General features: G+C 33.2%; 1 protein-coding gene across 3 annotated transcripts in view; it reads left to right on the top strand.

Moving 5' to 3' along the window:
• LOC150099511 (zinc finger MIZ domain-containing protein 1-like) overlaps window positions 1-20,452 on the top strand; it is a 350,736-nt gene that overhangs the window by 312,716 nt on the left and 17,568 nt on the right. For all 3 annotated transcript variants that reach the window (XM_090403404.1, XM_090403403.1, XM_090403405.1), the window contains 5 exons: window positions 3,351-3,697; window positions 7,384-7,647; window positions 10,779-10,846; window positions 12,959-13,113; window positions 15,233-15,361. In XM_090403404.1, coding sequence (XP_090259530.1) covers window positions 3,351-3,697; window positions 7,384-7,647; window positions 10,779-10,846; window positions 12,959-13,113; window positions 15,233-15,361 — 963 coding nt within the window. The remainder of the gene's footprint in view (window positions 1-3,350; window positions 3,698-7,383; window positions 7,648-10,778; window positions 10,847-12,958; window positions 13,114-15,232; window positions 15,362-20,452) is intronic.

The following is a 20,452-nucleotide window of genomic DNA, read 5'->3' on the forward strand; positions in this document are numbered from 1 at the left end:
GTTATGGGATCTTGTATTGGCATATCTTCTGATTCATAGTTAAATTGTCTTCTGGCTTTCCTTGGTATTGCAGACAGAGCAATTGCAAATTCTGCTACAATATCCAACTGATCTACCAACACTTTTGCTTCTTTCAAGGTATTTTTGAAGTCTTTGTCTGATCCGTGTCTTTCTAAATAAAGTATAACTTGTTCTAACTCACATACAGTTGCCAAAATATCTATATTAATTTGTTGTAGCATTTTACTGGCGGTTTAAACAACTGGCAGGTATTAACATGGTTTAAAATGTTATGCCAAGTAACAATAGAACAGAGAAATTGAAAATTCTGCAATTTCAATGCTAGACATTCAGCTTCATGTCTAGCCATTTTATCCATACACTCGTCAGCAGCAATTTCCAATAAAGACTCATAAATATCTCCCAGTTGATGTCGAATGGCTTCTATACGGCTTTCCCACCATGTAGCAGATAGTTGTTTTAATGTTAATTTAGTATGCTTCTTTAATACATCCCATCTGTGTGTGTAGAACCAGAAAAAAATACATATAATTTTTGTATGAGATCAAAACATGAAATCGCTTCTTTTGATGACATTACTGCATTATTTACTATCAGGTTAAGAGAATGGCAACTGCATGGAATTAAAAAAGGCTTGAGAATGAATATTAACAATGCATTTATGAATGCCAGAATTTTTCCCTTTCATGTTTGAGCCATTGTCATAACCCTGTCCTCTTAAATTATCAATTGACAAGCCATTTACTTCCAGTTGTTTGATTATTACTTGAAATAATGCAGCTCCAATGGTAGTTCTTACTGGTACAAATCCCAAAAAACTCTCACAAATTTCTACTTTTTTTTGCCTCATTTTCCTTATTTATAGAGACTTATCGCAAAATGATATACATTTGTTCCAGATGACTAATATCACTTGTATAGTATACAATAATACTATAATCTTTTGAATTTCTTACCCTACGTAATATATTCTGTTTTATGTTCTTTCCTAGCAAATGAATGAGTTTATTTTGTATATCTTTGTCCAAATAATGTTGAATGAATTCTCAATATATGTTTGGACAGTATTGAATCAAATTTTGCTATTAATTCCACCAGTTTTAAAAAACTACCATTATTGTATTCGTAGAGTTTATCTGATGATCCACGAAAGGATGAACAATGCTGTCCTAAAAATTGCACAGTTGCCAAAAGCAGTTCCAATACATTTTGCCAGTGACATGCTTCTTCATTCAGGATTCTCTGTTGGGTTGCATCAATAGTTGTTTCGGACTTTACTCTAACTTCTAATTCTATCCATTTGTTATGAGCTATTAAATGACTCTTGCTGTTTTCATGGTCCGTTAAAATTTCTGATAAATGTTTCCAGTCACTGTTACCTACTGTTGTCAATGCAATTTGAATAGTAGAAAACAGCTTACAACAAAAGCAAAACACCGTATTGTTTTTACGGGAATATATTAACCATGACCTTCGCACTACTTCACGATTATGTAATTGTCTTTTGTAATATGATGGTTTGAAATGGCGACCATGACTGTCTTGTGGAAAATTAAATTTATTTTCTTCATCAGAGTTACCAATTTGTACTGGTCCCTTCTCTACCATGAACAATCTAAATGAATCATTAATTATCTGGGGCCATTCTGCAGGATCGTACGAAATTTCACTTCTTTGAGTTTCGCTAGTGCTGTTAGTGCTTGTCAATTCTTGTGATTCTGTATATTTTGCTTTTCTTCCAACATTTCGGAAAATGGCGATTCGGAGATCGGTTCTTCTGTAATTTCTAACGTTACATTTTTCTCATTAGCTTCTCGCCTTTGTGAAGTTGAAGCAACTGTTCACCAACACTATCATTAGAATTATCTGATTTTAAGAATTTACTCAAGGAACCGCTCATTTTTTAATATTTGCATCTTTTCTACTTTTCTTTTACGGTATTGAGCCCCCGATAACCGTTTTCTTCCATATTCCGACATAATTAACTAGATTTGTCAAATGCTTCCCCATGAAGTTAGTCATGCTATGCTACTGCGTGCCACCAAAAGTTCTAAGATGCGCAAAGTAAGCAAATCTGCACGATTATGAATGTGAGCGCACTTGCTCAGTCAATCAATATTCAACTCGCGTCATGTAATATAAATAAAAAAAAATATTAAAAATACACCTGAAAATTTTGTATAAATGTATGGAATTTGCCACCCTAGGCAAATTCCCAGTTTGTAAATTTCCTTTAACTTTCATTGTTGCTTTATGTGGCCAGGGCCTTTTTGGTGGTTGATTATAGTGAGCAAGTTTGCTGACAGTTGGCTCTGCTATAATAACCCAGCATGCTTTCTAGTAATGAACTATCACTAGTGATAAGAAGGAAAAGTTCAGATTTTAACTCAAATATATTTTTAATTTTTTATTTTTTTAAACCAAAAATTAATCTAATATTACAATGATATTGGCCAGTACACAATAGCGTTCCTCTTTTGGACCAATAAAATATTTCCACACCATGATATCACTCTCCACCAATCTGCATAGTGGAAACCATGCATAAAAGGGTCTTATCAACTCAGGTTGTTTGTACCATATCCATAACTATCCATTTAGGTTGTGCAGTAAGAACCACAATTTGTTGGATGCCCTCTTCCACTTCTCAGATGTTTAAATGTCATATTGCTGACATCACAGCAGCTGCTTTTGACAACGACAAAGTTTGGTGCATTGTCATCTGGGATGTTGTTCCTGCTCTCTCCCATTTTGCACTGTGTTGCATTGTAACGTCAGATGTGGTAGTGCCACTGTTGATTAGCAGATACACAGTATTTCTTGCCATGAACATCTAGTTTTCATATTCTTTACAGTTTTGCTAATAAGAGATAGGTTTTGCCTGTTTGGTGATATTCTGTGTACAGGTTAACCACTGGAACAAACTTAAAAAGGCAGGTCATTACTGGGAAGTAATGACTTGCCAATCATATATACCAAGCTATATTATGCTAGTGTACACTGTGAGGGATTGCATATTTTCCACTGATGGAAAAATGCACAGTCCACCATTGTATAAAGTTAGTCATAATTTTGATAACGCTGATATTAATTATTGGTATTAATTAGATACTAAGCTCATCTAATATATATATATATATATATATATATATATATATGTATATATATATATATATGTAGAGCATAAACAAATCCTTTCATTAATGCAACTGGTTCTTGAAATTTTAATGTTTTTTAGTTTGGCTTATCCTGTTTTTAATTTTTTTCCTCATTTAAGCAAAACTTGATTTGATAATAAAAGTGTACTAAAATTATTTTTGCTGTTGCAGAAGATGATGAGCTGCGCCTAACCTTTCCAGTTCGAGATGGTATCATTTTAACTCCTTTTCGACTAGAGCACAATTTAGCTGTAAGCAATCATGTTTTCCATTTAAAACCATCAGTACATCAAACATTAATGTGGCGTACAGATCTTGAACTACAGTTAAAATGTTTCCATCATGAAGACCGTCAAATGAACACTAACTGGCCAGCCTCTGTTCAAGTGTCTGTTAATGCTACACCATTATGTATAGATAGGGGAGAAAATAAGACATCTCATAAACCTTTGTATCTTAAAGAGGTCTGCCAGCCTGGTCGTAACACCATCCAAATCACAGTTACAGCTTGTTGTTGTGTAAGTATTAATACTATTTTATAATTATTTACTGTTATATCATAATACATAATTATAAAACAAATTAATTAGTTTGAATTTAGTTCTTCTTTGAAGTATGATGAGGATTTCTTTTTATTGGTCATGAAAATGTTTTTCATGGAATAGTTTTTTAGAGCTTATGGGGAAGAACTGATAATTCAAATCTTTCATTTATAGTACAATGATATTTTGTACTTTTCATGCTTATATTAGGTTTTATAAATTTCGGAAAAATATATGTAATGTAATAGCATTTTTAAAAGAAAGAGGTAATTGTTGCTGTTGCAATAATGAAGAAATTAAAAATTAAAATATGCGATCTGATTCTGAAGTAACAAAAAAGTGGGAGGTTTCTAATTAATATGAAACTGGTTCTTGTCATTGGCAGTGGAGTTCACAGTTGATAATCTTCCCAGTTGTTTTCAAGATAACTGAAATGAGGAACAACATGGTGAAAATTCATGAGTTTAGTAACTAAGCAGTAACCGTACTTTTTGTTTTCTTTTTATTAAAGAAAATTAATACTTTATGAATATTTATGAATTATAGTTATTTTCACATTCAAGTTTTCTGACAGTGATAATTATTATTATTATTACATGACATCTCCAGGGAGTTCAAATGCTCATCGAGGGAGGGCATCTATTCTACAACTCTGTCTCCACCACTCAAATCCACCAACTACAACTAACCACAACTACACCAACACCATCTACTTCCCACCACCATCACTAGTATTTCCAAAGACAATCACAAACATCCATGCTCAATGCAGGATTCGAACCCACAGCCTTTTGGCTGGAGAGCAGATATGCTAACCACTCAGCCAACCAGGCCAGCAATGTTAAAACAAAATTCATAACATAAAGAGAAGAAAATTGTTATTCCCTGTAAGTAGGTTTCTAAAAAGGTGTGCCAGGATGGTCCAAGAAAATTAAACAGCTTATCGTAAGTGACTTTGGTGTGGGCTTCATTTAAAGCCTACACTGAAGCTTGCAATACTTGCAAAACCATTGTTAAAAGGAATAAATCTGGTAGAGCTAAATGTAGAAAATTCACTACCTGCACCAGTGGCAACTGTGCTTTCTGCTTCCTCCCAAAAGCTGTTGGGCATAGCTTTTGGCCATCTGTGCTTCATTTCTTTCTCACCAAAATGATAGGTTTGCAACAACAGCTAAAGATAAGGCTAACCTCCTGGCATCATTCTTCTTGTCTAACTCCTACATAGATGATGGAAAATCACCTTACCCAGAACTTTGCATTGCATACTTCTTGTAGTCTTCCACCAGAAAGACATCAGAAGAATCTTGAACAACCTGGGTACCAAAAAGGTTTCTCTTCCTGATGGAATCCCACCAGTTGTGCTCAAGAAATGTGCTCCTGAATTAATACCTGTTCTTTATCATCTGTACACAGAAGGCATCCACTGTACAGCATATAAGGTGGATGCCAGTCCATATACAACCAATTTTAAAAAGTGTTAAGTGTCTATCTACCATCCAACTGTCAACTTTACTGGTCTCAGCTCATTGTTGTCCAGAGTAACAGAGAAATTCATGAACAGTCAACTTCTTTGACATCTGAAGAAATTATGAACTAATCAATGATTACCAGTATGAATTTTGTCAATCAAGATTGATAGCAGATCCCCTGGCCTACATTACACACCTCTGGAAAAATTTAGAGAAAAACCTGTGCTTTTTTGAATTTGACATTTCTAAGGCATGTGATAGGGTCTGGCACTGAGGGCTTCTGAGCAGATTGCTATCTTATGTTCTGCCTTCCTTCCTTTGTAATTGGATTACCAGTTTTCTCTCTAGTCGTTTGCTATGGGTAATGGTGGAAGGTGTTCTTTTTCAGGTTTTCTCATTAATGCAGGTGTTATTTCATCCACCCACTTTCATATATATATATATATATAATTGAAGAAATTTAATGACTAAAAGCTGAGAGATACCAAAATAGAAAAACCTATTTATTATTTGAAAACACATCTAGAAGACTTCATTGGGTACATAACATGAAAAGAGAAATACAAAAAATATACATTACAAGAGAATAACAACTAAAAAGGAAATTACAAATGTATTGCTGAATATATCCTGGATGCCATAGTATCATTAGGCATATTCTGTTTTGGTATCTCAGCTTCTAGTCATTAAATTTCTTCAATTATGTCATATCATTGAGTAAATCCATTGCATCAAATGTGTGTGTGTGTAGACTTTGGGTTCACTGATATATAAGTAAGAGTTTATAATACAGGAAACTGGAATAAGATGATAACCATTATTTTAATTAAAACACAACATTTCATCCTAATTACAAAGGATTTTTTCAGGTGCAAACACACAAACTAGTAGACAAAAATAATGACTAACAAAGGTGATAGCCACTGTGTAGTTATACAAGAAACTGATGTTTTTTAAAACATTTCTAATCGTGTGTTGCATTGTCCAACATGTATGTGAATGTTTACACATTTATGTACATGTGTTTGCTAACGATGGCTAGGATGTATTCCAACAATTTGATATGTGGGTTTATATTTAGATGTATTGAATCTAATGCCATTTCCAAGGATTCCCAAATTTCTCTCTCAGTTATGCCATAGCAATGGTGTAATAGTTTGGATATATCCTATAACACTTGATGTCTCATTGTTGAAGCATCTTGTGGATCAGCTGAAGAGAGTGTATGTGATGATAAAGCCTCCTCCTTCAGTATTCAATCTTTCAATATATATATATATATAAATGACATGTTCTCACCGATCTCAACTCTTATTCACAGTTTTGTTGATGATAGTACATCTCAAACTTCAATATCATCTATGATAAGTGCCCTAAATACTGATCTCCACACTATTCTGTAATGGGACAATAACAACCTGGTCATTTTCAGTGCTTCCAAAACACAGTTTTGCCTGTTTTTCTTGCAAAAAAAGATCTTAGTTCTTCTCCACTTACCTTTGATAAGCTCAACTCAGTCAAGATCAGGTACCTCTTCAGAGATTAATTCTTACTCCTAGTCATAATCACGTAACTTCCACAGTATCTGAGCTTCGAGAAAATTAGACATCTTTTTGCTCTTGATGTGCATTTCAGAAGAGAGTTATATGGTTGATTGATGACCCTCACACTCTTCAGCCACTGTCACATAGTCAGTTTATACATTTTGTCTCTTCTACAGATATTTCCATGGACATTGTTCAGTAGAACTAGTACCCATTATGCTCCTCCCTCCCCATTTCTGATAAATCTATAAGAACATGAGCAATAGCTGTCCAGCATCCTTTTACAGTTGAACTGCAGATTCACCGAACCTGCTACTTTCACAGTTGTATTTTATTCCATACACCTCAGTTCTGTGGAACAGCCTTACCCATGAAAAATATCAACAGATTGCTTTGCTCTTGATCTGAGTCCACACATGGCATTTATTTACTATAAATGTTGCAGCCTGTTGTATGTAGAAGTCATATTTAAAAAAAATAAAATCTCTTTAATATATGAATGTCCTTATTCTAAATTCTCTGTTTTTTCTTTCTTTTACAGAAATAAATATAAATATATACGAAACATTTATTTAATAACTATAAATTACTAATACTGTTTACTCATTTTCTGCTAATTAGAGTTAAAATAATATTATGCTATTTACAGTCCCACCTGTTCCTCCTTCAACTTGTCCATCGTCCAACAGTACGTTCCGTTCTTCAAGGTTTATTAAGGAAGAGATTACTTCCTGCTGAACACTGCATTGCCAAAATCAAACGCAATTTTACAAGTGTAGCTGCATCAGCCAATAGTACAATGAATGGAGAAGATGGAGTAGAGCAGACAGCAATCAAAGTGTCTTTAAAATGTCCAATAACATTCAAGAGGATAACATTACCAGCAAGGGGACAGGAGTGCAAACATATACAAGTAAGTGTGTCTCTTCATGTGTGTGTGTGTGTGTGGCGGAGAGGGGGGGGGTACTTTATAAGCAGCTTCTATCTGCAGGTTTGATAATTTTACTAGTGAATCAGAATTTAACTAGAATTTGTAAGTTTCCTTAAATTATTTTCAACATCACTTTATAGACCGACACACACAGTGTGTCCATTAAGTAATAAGATTGGCTTTTCACAGGACAGCCCCTTGAATAAAAGTAACAAATGTGTTTATAGTTTTGACCACTAGAATATGTTATAATTGCAGGTGCAACTTTCGAGTTGGGTGATGCAGCAGTTTTTGTGTGGCAACGTTGAAGTAAGAGTGTGTGAGTGGAGCATGTCAAAAGTTGCATCATAGAGCAAAGAGCTGTGATAAAATTTTACTGTAAATTAGGAAAAAGTGCAGCAGAAGTGTACCAAGACCTAAAAAAAGTTTACGACAGTGGCTGCTGCACAGGTGTTCCACTGGTTTTCAACATTTAAAGAAAGGAGGGAGTCTCTGAATGATGAATCATGTATCAAGACAATGTTCTTGCTTTTTTTTTTTTTTTTTTTTTTTTTTTTTTTTTTTTTTTTGGATGCTGCTAGAATTATTCACTGTGAATTTGTTCCTGAGGGTACCACAGTGAACAGTCAATATTATTTAGGCGTAATGCAATGTTTGTACACCTACATGTGATGTGCCAGGAAAGAACTGTTTCACAACAATAATTAGTTTCTGTTACACGACAAAGTGCCTGTGCACTGTGTGCTGCCTATGAAGCAATTTCTGGCTTCAAAGTAAATCTGTATGATGGAACATCCCCTATTCGCCAGATTTGGCTCCTGCAGACTTTTCCTCTTCCCAAAGATGTGTGCCTTGAAAGGGAAGCACTTCAGCAACATTGAGGACATCCAGCACAGTGTGACCCAGAGACTGAAGATGTTGTGTGGAGTTGGAGGGAGATTATTTTGAATCTGTGTAATTGACAATTCCAAATATAGTTCTTTATTTTGATATAATAATAATTGTTACTCAATGGGCACACTGTGTATGTGTGTGTGTGTGTGTATATGTTTATTTATTTTATACGTAAAACTTTATATTATGTAATCATTTCCTCAACATGTATTCCTCATTCATAAGTAGATTAATTATTGCATTATTTATTACTTATAGGAAAAGCTGAGTAATTTACTTTCTTATTTATCTTTTAAAATGACTAATCATACACATATTATCAGCTTTTTCAGATTATAAACTATTTGTCATTTCAGCAATTACTGCTATATTACTCACTAGTGACCAAGCTGTAGCTTCCCTTTGTTACAAAGGTTAGGATTTGAAAGAAGTTGTGTTGTTCCATAGATATTTTCTTTACAGATCGTTGATAAAAGAAATGTAGTTAAATTATATAAAATTATGCAATTCTTTGTATTATAAGTAATTTTAGGGCATTGCTTTCTTATTTATGGAAGTTATCTTCATTCTAGAGATTCAGTGCTATTTTCAGAAGCATATATATTGTTACAAAAACTTAAACCTCCACAGCTCAGTTGCTCATGATGATGTCTTTTGGTTGGAAAGACCTGGGCTTGCATCCTGTCTAGAATGTGAAAATTTTTTATAAGGTATAAAAATTTTAAACAGCCTAATAATACTAATCAGAGAATGCACACAGTTTACAGACATAGCAGACTGTACAGACAGGATTAACTACCCTATCACGGCATTGGTTTCTATAAAGCCAAGTTACCAGGTAATTTGACAAGACATTGAGCTTAATGTAAGAGGAAGATGAGAAAAGTTAAACCAGTTCATATATATTTTTCAACAAGAATCCATGATAAACGTTCACAAACCTAATGACAACAGAATGTCTGTCATCTCCTTTTATCAACGATCTGTAAAGAAAATATCAATGGAATAACACAATTTCTTTCAAATCCTAGACTTTGTAACAAAGGGAAGCTACAGCTTAGTCACTAGTGAGTAATATATTATATCCTATTAAATGATCTGTAATCTTTCTCTCTCTTTCTCTGTGTCATTCAGTCCTGTTTTCCTGTATCAGTTATAATATTGAATTTGGTACACAAATTTTACATTCTGTCAGTTTATCTCATAGTTTGCATGAACTTTAGAAAGAAATCCTTTTAATTTCAGCAGAATTGACCTTTTATCACTTGATTCCATTAGCATCTTGAGTTACAGTAACCAACATTGTCATATTGTCTGTGAATTGCTTAGTAGTCATCATTTACTATTAGTGAAGCAGCCTGTTATTATTTTTGCATGAGTGACGACACATCCCCTTTAATTACTGTTTTCCAAGACTGTCTCTTTTTTTCTATTTTATGAGAACATTTTTTTGGTTGTATAACTCAAGAAAGGGAATTCTACTGCAGTACTAAACTTGCAAAATGGAGATACTTCCTAAAAAAGATTTTTTTTTTTCTTACAGATTTTCTTCTTACTCTTAGTTGACTTCTTAAAATTCTAGATTTTCTACACACTAAAAAATTAAAATAAAGAAATAATCCATTCTAAAATAAAGATCCAAAAGGCTTCAGTTCGGTGATGCAAAATTATATAAATCATGTGGATGTTAAATCCAACATTATTTCAAAGCCAAACATAGAAACTATGAAAGTTTTGTATGAAATTTGACCAGAGAGCATACAGGAATACACTCGCTGGCATTTACGATTGAAATAAATCCATGGACATATACTGATTTCAATGGGATAGAAGCACTTAAGTACATGGAATTCAAATGAAAGGAGTAAAATAAGTAAACCTTTTAAATTCATATACAGTCACCTCTCACTATAGTGAACTCATAAGAAGTTGAAAAATAATTTTCAAAATGAATTTCTTGAAGAATTTGTGAAGAGACTGTATCAATAATTCACTTAATCACTTATATATTTAGTTCACTGTCACCCAATGCAGCATCATGTTCAAAATATGTAAAATTGTTTATTGCATCCTTAAAGTGCAGTTTTAATAAGGATAATATAAGTATTTAACAAATAATAATTTTTATTAAAGAACTAGTAGAAGAGAACAAACAGAAAAAAATTTGAAAATTGTGTTTTTCAAAACCTTTGTTAAATTTAAATTTTTTTCTCCTCCAGTGTTTTGATCTTGAATCCTATCTCCAATTAAACTGTGAAAGAGGTGCATGGAGGTGTCCAGTATGCAAGTAAGTAGATCTACAAATTTTTAAAAAATACAGAATGTTTAGTTTAAAAAAAAAGTGTATGAAGCTGCTATTTGAATGAAATTTGCCATTACTGATCCAGATGTTGATACATTGCTTGTATGTGAATATATTATCAGACTCATGAGAATGTCATTATAATTTTCTTTGAGTTAATGAGGATCGGCCTTTCATTTTGCTTTGCATGCAGTTTCCTTGAAAACGTTCACAGAAGTTTTCTTAGTTAAAGCTTTTTTTTTCACTATATAAACTTAAAAAGCTCTGTAATGAAAGCATGGGATAACATGAAACCATGAAATAACATGAATATGCCGTGAAAAGTGATGATTGGTTTTGCTTGCAAAAGGTCAGATTTGAAGATCCAAGTTGTTCATTGAGATCTCTTTTTAAGAGGACCTAACCATTATCAAATGGCAATCTTGATAGGAAGATAGGATAATATGAAAGAAAGCATTTTTCAAAAGACCCAATCTTTTAGTTAATTAATTCATGAAAATTAATTCAAAATTAAGCAAAAAAATTAAGAAAAAAAGAAATACTAATTTCAATGGGATAGAAGCAATTTAAGTACATGGAATTCCAATGAAAGGAGTAGAAAAAGAAGAAAATTAAGCAAATTAATTCATGAAAAAGATTTAAATCTAAAAATTACAAAATATTTAAAAATAACAGGTGTAATTAACTCTATATTTAAACCTAACCTAGTTCTAAAACATACCAGACTAAAAGTATACATTACGTTAGCCTTACTAGTCCTATTGTATGGAAGTGAACTCTGGACAATAAAACAAAAAGACAAATAAAGATTAATAACAGCTGAAATGAAGTTTATGAGAAAAACTGCAAAGTATACTCTATTCGATCACAAAAGAAATGAAGAAATTATGAAAGAATTAAACCAGGAATCAGTAATAGAAAAAATTAAAAAATATAAACATAAATGGATGGAACACGTTGAAAGAATGAAAACAGAAAGAATGAAACCAAAACAAGCCTTAAATTACGAACCATTAGGAAAAAGAAAACCAGGACGTCCTCTTAAGAGATTCAATGATGACTTATAAGGCCAGAACAGGCCACTCCAGGCCTAAAAGCATGATGATGATGACGAAAGATTCATGACTAATTTTTTTTGCAAGTGAAACTCTTCACTTTTAATCTGTATAATGCATACAGATCTGAAAATTACTGTATTGATATTGAGGTTTGATAATTTACAATCTCAAAAGCTACCATACAGTACTACATTAATGTACATTTTGAAAATGTGGTCAAATATGGTAAGTATATTTAGAATCCCAAATTTTATTGTATTATATAATGTATCAGTATCATTTGCACAATCGGCTTTCAAAAGAACACTTTTTTTTTGTATTATACCATACATTTCTCACCTTACATTTCTTTTATCTAAGATGATAAAATCAGTAGTATGAGAGAGTTTGGTGTTTGCTGGCCTGGCTGTTTGAGTGGCTAGTGTATCCACTCACCAATCAACAGGCTGTGGATTTGAATCATAGCATGGGCCTAGATGTTTGTGATTGTCTTTAGGTGGGAGATGAATTTCATTGCTCAGTGTGAGATGCCTGCTCCATTTATTGGAGACTTGAAGTGGTCTGATCCATGGTACTAATGTTCTATAGGTTTACAATGTTTTGTGGGTAGGAGTTCACATAAATAATAATAAATAACAACACTAAACTCTATGATTTTCCTTTATTTTTTAGATTTTGTTCTTTAAAAAGATATGAACTGTAATAGTATGATAACTCTTTTTCTGGTGGATGAAATGTTTTCATCTGGATATAAGCTAAGCTCAGAAGATTCATGTGAATTCAGGAATCTGAAACATAATGGGAATCATTTTCCTTTAATTCAGCAGCATTTAGTCAACTTTCTTGAATAGCTGCAGTAATGAGTACACATTTTTTTATGTAATTTGATATCAAACATCAACATTAAAAACTTATAGTGATACAGTTAAGACATTGTGCTTTGATTTCATTATTTTACAAGTTGCTTCAAAATGGATAAATGACAATTATCTTGAAATTTTTATTTATTGTATTTGTCGTTTTTTTTTTTTTTAATCAGCAAACCAGCTCTATTAGAAGGTTTGGAAGTTGACCAATATATATGGGGTATTTTAACAAATCTCAGCAATTCTGATGTGGAAGAGGTTACTATAGATGCTACTGCTAGTTGGAAACCTGTTCCCGTTAAAACTATAAAAGAGGAGCATGATGGAGGTTAGTTATATAGATTTATATTTCTATAAAATATAGTCTCATGAGGATTCCATTCTGTGTACAGTATAAAAAAAAAGATACAGTAAAATAAAAAGAATGCAGTATAATAAAAATATAATTAAGTAGAATTTGTTAATACTGTTGATCCACCTATTGTCCAGCCCTGTGGTCATACGTGCTTATTACTGCAGTTGGTCATCAGAGAAGCAATAATAAATGCTGTTATCTTTTGTGGTTATTTAAAAATCAATAACTTAATTTGTTTTCATTGTAATTTTGTTTAAGAAAGATGTACATTAGAAATGTACATCTTTCTAATGTACAAAGCATGTACATTAGAAATATAAATGCTTTGTATTAAGTTGTAAAGAGCTTAAAATTTATAAAATTTTGCACTGAGTTTTAATTTTCACATTATTCATGTTTTTTTTTTTTTGATAATATTAACTTGCAACATAGTAATAAGACAAACTGATGAATTTATTAAGTCTGTGAGCTTTACAGGATTTAAGCTTGTTTTTTATTGCACAAACTACTTGTCAGAAACATGTAGGCATCAACAGCAAGCATATACTGGAACAATTTTAGAATTTTTTTTTATGCTAAAATGTATAAAAGTAAAAAGTACAGGAACCAAACCTGGGAGTCTTGAAGTGGCAAACTTTGAAGAAAACAATGATTAATTCAGCTTGGGAGGTATGTAGTAGCATTGTCTGCAAGGAAAGAAAAATAAGAGCACCATGGTGGACACATTGAGGCAATCCTGGAAAGAAGAAAGCATGCCAAAAGTTCCTAGCAAATAAAGGTTATATGAAAACTGAAGAAAGGATATTTTAGATGTCTGGAGTAAATACATTGAAAGACTGTTAAATGAAACAAGCAGTGACAAGAACAGCATTCAGAAAATATTCAAGAGGAATGTAATATGGAAAGCCTGAAGTAAATGATATTCAATCATATGAAAGTATAAAAGTTTTGTAAGTTGGGCTACATAAGTCCAGCATACAAGTCTGAGGGCTTAGTCAGAAGGTCAAATCCCAGATAACTGGAGTAGAGCACTCATAGTTTTCATCTGTAAAAAGGGAAATAAAGTTGAATGTGAAAATTAGAGAAGAATTTCTCTACTAAGTGTTCCAAGGAAGATTTATGCCAACATACTTGAGAGGAGAAATTTGGAGAAGAGGAAGCTGGGAAGCAGAAACATAAGAAGCATTGATGGAAAAGAAGTTGAACTGGCAGAAGAACTAGAGAAGTATCATATCAACATAAGTGGCATTATCAAGATAAAGAGGACTGAAAGGCGAGATTCTTCTAAATAATAAATATAAGATGTTACACTCTCTGTCCAAAAAGAAACCGAACTTTTCGAAAACAGAAGAAACTAGTGGCGCCACCTGTCGCATCTTTTTGTTGCCGAAAGCTTAAGTTAACAACCTTCATTAGTGTCGTGTCAATGTTTATGACATTTGTTTCATTAGAAGCCGAGTTATAGTGCCAAGAATGATAGTGTGTTTTGATTAATGGTCAGAAAATGAGTTTCAACAAACAGAGCTGCAATTGACTTTTGTGTTAAACTTGGTAAAAGGTTTACCAAAACGCATCAAATGCGTCAAAAAGCATACAGTGATGAATGCTTATTCCGTACTCAAGTTTACGAGTGGCTTAAGCGATTTCAAAGTGGCTGTGAGACGCTTGAGGACGACGAAAAACTGGACAAAGTTAACATCCGAAAAGTGCGTGATTTCATCAAAGAAAACCCAAAATCATCCATGAGATTGATTGAAGATCAATTGAAGATTCCAAAATCAACTGTGTGCAACATTTTGACTGAGAGTTTGGGCCTTTGTAAATTGAATTTGCAATTTGTTCCCCATAAGTTGATAAATTGACAGATAAATATTATAGATACAAGGAGGACTATATTATGGGTGCTTTCAACTATGAGAATATAGAATGGATGAAGTATACATTTATTACACATAATATATATTGTATATCTACACATTAAATATAAATATATTGTAATGAAATGTACATTTTTGAGATACCCTGTATGTGTGTTTAGAAATACTATGCATGCTATAAAACTGATTTTTTTTTCCTTTTTTTTTTCTCCCAGAAATGTGCAGTTCTCAAAAACGCTTCAAGGCAATGTCACCCAGTAGTATGACTATGCCAACAACTAGTAGCTGGGAAATGGGACAAGGATTGTCACCATACTCTGCTCTACCTCCTCCAGATATGCAATGTAAGTAGTTTTGACTATTATATTCAGCTTACTTCTAATGAATCAGGTTAATGGATACAAAATAAAAATATAATTTTTGATTATATTTACTTATTATTTAGATTAGATTATACCTTCTGTGACTGAGTGACTTGCCGCTTATTGCTTTGTTGAAAAAGAGATCTTAGTTCAACTACACCTACAAGGGTGGTCTGAAAAGTTCTCGGCCTAACAATGAAAAAACGAATTTACATAACTACTTAACAATTACAAGAATATTTTAAAAAAAAATAACAATTTTACTTACACATGAGTTTCAGGGAATAAATTTTTGTTTGTAGCAATTTCTGCTGTGTGTTCTGTTTTGGCAATCCCTTTGAATACTCCAACAGTAGTTGGCCATCATGTGAGAATCCCATCTTCCTTGGTACCGATTTTCCATAGTTTTTAAGTCTTGATGAAATCTTTCGCCTTGTTCATTGCTTACAGCACCTAAATTCTCGGGAAATCTATCAAGATGACTGTATAGGAAATGAAGCTTTATGCTCATGTTGCAACTAGGCGCTGGAAATTTTCAAGCATTGTTTCCACTAGATCTTTGTAATTGCATGCTTTTTTGTTTCAAGAAAATTATTCGCAACTATCGTAAATGAAGTCCAGGCCTCTTTCTCAATTTCGTTCATAGAGTTGATGAAATTTGGGTCTCTCATTAAAGTTCTAATTTACAGTCCATCAAATACACCGGCTTTAATTTTTTCATAACTAAGTCGTGGAAATTTTTCACATATGTATTGGAAACAGTCACCTTGTAAATCTAAAGCTTTAACATACTGCTTCATAAGACCTAGTTTGAAGTGTAGAGGTGGAAAAATGATTTTTCTCTGTCGATTAAAGGTTGATTTATAACATTCTGTTCTCCAACATTTAAGGATATTCTAAGAGGCCAATGTTTCTGACTCCAGTGTTGGTTTCTAGCTCAACTATCCCAGAAGCATAGAAAACACGGAAACTTTGTATATCCTCCTTGAAAGCCAAGTAAAAAGTTCACCATTTTAAGATCCACACAGATGATCCAGTTATGGTCTGTATATTTTAATAACTTCAGAACCTTTTTAATGTCCTCATATGTTTCCTTTAAGTGGACTGAATAGCCAATAGGAATTGAGTCATATACATTCCCATTGTGTAGTAAGACACACTTGAGACTTCTGCTTGAACTGTCGATAAATAAATGGCACTCATTTGGATGATATTGTACCACACCCATTTCAGTTAGTAAACCTGACAGATTGTTACAGTAAACAAACCCACACTCGTGTTTAAAATATTGTACAAGATTACTTTCCGTGCTACGATAAAAAGTTATCTTCGTATCTTGCTCCAGTAAGTTTTTTTCATTTAATCTTGAAGCTAACAATTCCGATGATTCCTCTGATAGGCCCAAATCTCTTACTAAGTCATTCAATTCCGCTTGAGTAAAACGTTGTGGTCCAGAACTAGAAATTAAATTTTCATTGTCTAAATCACCATCCAGGTCTTGCTCCTCAAGAACATCTGGCATATCCCGATCATGCTCGTTCTCAAGTAAAGGAAGTCCTTTATAAATTGGCACAGCTATTTCATTGGAATGAGCAACTGGCCGAATTGCTGAGTCGAGATTTGGATACACAATTTTTTTCTTATTATAACCAGAAGTCTGAACTAAACAAAAATAGCAATCATCTACGTGATTTTTCGATTCACGCCAAATCATTGGAATGCCAAAAGCTAATTTTTGGCGTTTTCCCTTGCTCCACTGTCGTAAATTTTCTACATATGACTTACACACTTTATTTGGAGCGCATGACTTGTCCTGATCTGCAATTTTTACGTCAAAGTATGCAAAGTACACTTTCTTAACGAAATCAGTGATATTTGTCCTTTGACTGGGAACAGTAAAGCTGCCACAAATGTAGCAGAAGGAATCTACACTATTGACACATTTTCGAGTAGTGGACATGATGTATTTTCTTCACTGCCAACTAACATGCAATTAACAAGACAAAAAAAAACCAGAGACTTTATTGAAACGTTATAAGCACTCGTCATACTTTCACGATCGATTAACGATTGACTGATTTCGATCGTTCTTTGTCCGCTATGACGCATATAGCATTCATTTGTTTTAGGCAGTTGTCATCGCCTACTTTTCATCACCTAAATGTATTAGGTCGGTTATCGGCCTCTCTCGCATTCAAAGCGCCAGTACGTGCCGTTGCAGGTTCTTATGCATTTATTCGTTTACTAACAAGCGAGAGCAGTGAGCGCTCTGATTCTGATCTGCGCACCGCTTTGAATAATAGGCTATATCTTTGGGAATTTTTCGAATTTCTTGATAAAAAGTTAGGAACAGATTTTTAAAAGTACATACTTTCAGAAAATAATATTAAAAAATCGATTTTTTTGATCCTCTAAATAGTACTGCCTCCTTAAAACTAGCAAAAAGAAAATGCCATAGAGGAAAAACCTGACGTGATAGAGAAAAATGGGTTTGATATTTGAAATCAGCGCACCCAAATTAGTAAAAAAACAAGTGTCAGATCATAATCAGCAGAAAAAAAAAATTTTTTTTGTTGGCCAGTGTTATCCATTCCATTTTAAATTCCTATTCCTTAGGTAAGTGATGAGATCACTGCTGTGTTCAAGAACAATGATCATGGCCTCATGGCCCAGACACATTAGATTCTTCCCTCTGTCACCTGTTTCACCCTGATATCTTAAGAATGTAAAATTCTCTGCTATCATGGTGTAACATGAAGAATAAATAAAATAAATTAAGAACCCTGCATAAAAGATAATAGTTGAATTAATTAAAAGAAAAGGAAAGATTCTTGCATCCAATAAAATATATAAAATATAAAGGTTTGTTAAACTAACTAACAAAAGAAAGAATATATTAATATTGTGATATGATTTAAATAAGAAAAGTTAAATAAATAAGACAGTAAAGGATTAGTCATAAAAAATGGTATGTGAGAGGCTAGAGATTAAGTTATTAAGTAAGTTCATAGAAAAATTTTGGAAGGGGGATTAAATTAGAGGCTAGCAAAAGAAAAACAAAAAATCGCTCAGGGCCGATTCTCGGATTGAGACATCGTTACGGGCTTGCCGATCAAAGGACGTTTGGCAGAAAAACGCCACCCTAATTGGTCGGTGAAGTAAAAACAAGTAGGGGGCGGAGAAAAGAAGTTAGAAAAAGTGCCGTTAGGAGAACAGGTATAAAAGGGTTGGAAACCCCCCCCCCCCCACTGGGCTTTTTTGGTTTTGGTTTTGATTCCGTTCCAGGAGAGTCCTTTGCGATCTCTTTCATAGGAATATCACGGTGTTTTCCTGAGTGGTGAGAAAGGGGTTATATTTCACAACACGGAAACGAAAGTGAGCGGAATTTCGGTTCCGTGTTTCCTATGTGAGAAGCGAAGAATGCCATGTAGTCGAGGAAAAGAAAGCTATTCTTTATGTTTCGACTTCAGTGACAACTATGAGAAGGGGAAAGAAGTAAAGAAATTGATGTCCACGTGGCGAGTTGCACAGCTGATATATAGATGATTCAAAGTGTTCTGAGTTACGAAAAGTTAAGCCAGCGTAAGCCTAGTTCAATTCCAAAAAGAACATAGGAGAAGCAGATTATTGGTGAGGTTATATCAAGATAGTTCAATCAGAAGAAGGTAAAGGTCCATATGAAAATCCCAAGAAAGAAAGGTATTGTGAAATATATCTAATGTTAACTAAAATTTGTCTGTGATAAGTATCATTATTCTAATACGGAACTGTTGAAGTGACCAAGGATAATTTATACTAGGACTTTAGTATCTGACAGAATATATTAAAAGTAAGCTGGCTAGTGTTAATGTTATGTGAAAAATTAAGTGTCCTGCAAATTTTGCATGTCTATTATAATGTATAGGAAGGTTAAATGTCGTAGTTGTGTGTTAGTGCAGTAAAAGGTTTAGTTAATCTACTTAAGTTTGAATGGTCAAATAGTGTGAATTAATCTTATTTGTCCATGTCAAGTGTATTTATGTGTTGAATTGTTATGGTGGCAGGATCATAGCCTAATTACTGGTAATAAGCTAATGTTAGTTTGTAAGTATTTAGTTTAGCATTAAATTGAGTAATCACAAAGAATTGATTTGTACCATGTTAAGGAATTTAATAAACCTTTGTTCAATGATAAAAGAGTTGTCTGAAATTGCTGTCCAATGCACCACTTGAAAATTACGAACCTAATCACGCGGGAAATTAATGTTAAGAAACGAGATAAAGTGTCACGACTGCAACATTGTTTCACTTTCAGACATATTTGAGTTCTTTCTCCTTGTTTTTGTATATAATATCTCAAACTAAATATCCCAAAAGGCGCAGCATAAATACAAATATTAGGGGTACTAAAGGGAGAAATAACTTAAGTATGAGTAAAAATTTTGGTGATATCTCGCGCGTAGATAATAAAAGAACATAGATAAGAGGAAATTATAAAATAGAATAAAAATCGTAAATTAGGTCACAACATAAATGGTGCAGCCAACAGGATATAAAGTATAAGAAAGTTAATAGAATAGAATAAGAGGTCACAACACACCTCAGTAATCTTCACACTAGAATCCAATTTACAATGAAAAGGAAACTAATAATAGTCCAGCTGGATACATTCACACACACACACCCCCTTCGCAATTTTGTAATAACTATCAATAAGTCCTATGGGACAAATTTTTGGATATGTTTTTCCTCACTACGATTAGAAAAGGACTGATGAGGATGATACAGCTTGAAACATTGTATACACTTGAAGTATTGCAATAAATCTTTATTTCTACCATTTAGGTCCCTTAAACTTGAATATAACTGAAGGATTAAGGATGGGTTTGATGATGAGATTAAGTACAGAAATTGGCACACATCCTCATATAGAGGCAGAACCTATCCTATTTATATAAATAAATAAACGAATTGGCAAAAGTATGATAGTTTGCTACTTAAGCAGTAGAGATTGGAGTTGGCTTGCCAAGAGAGATTTAGAAGCTAAGTTTGCAATGCATATCAGTTGCAGTCCAATGAGAATTAATTTAGGAG

This window comes from Typopeltis vanoorti, chromosome 14 (assembly GCF_054136105.1).
Source record: "Typopeltis vanoorti isolate ZY-2024b chromosome 14, IOZ_Tvanoo_1.0, whole genome shotgun sequence".
NCBI classification, from domain to species: Eukaryota; Metazoa; Arthropoda; class Arachnida; order Uropygi; family Thelyphonidae; genus Typopeltis; species Typopeltis vanoorti.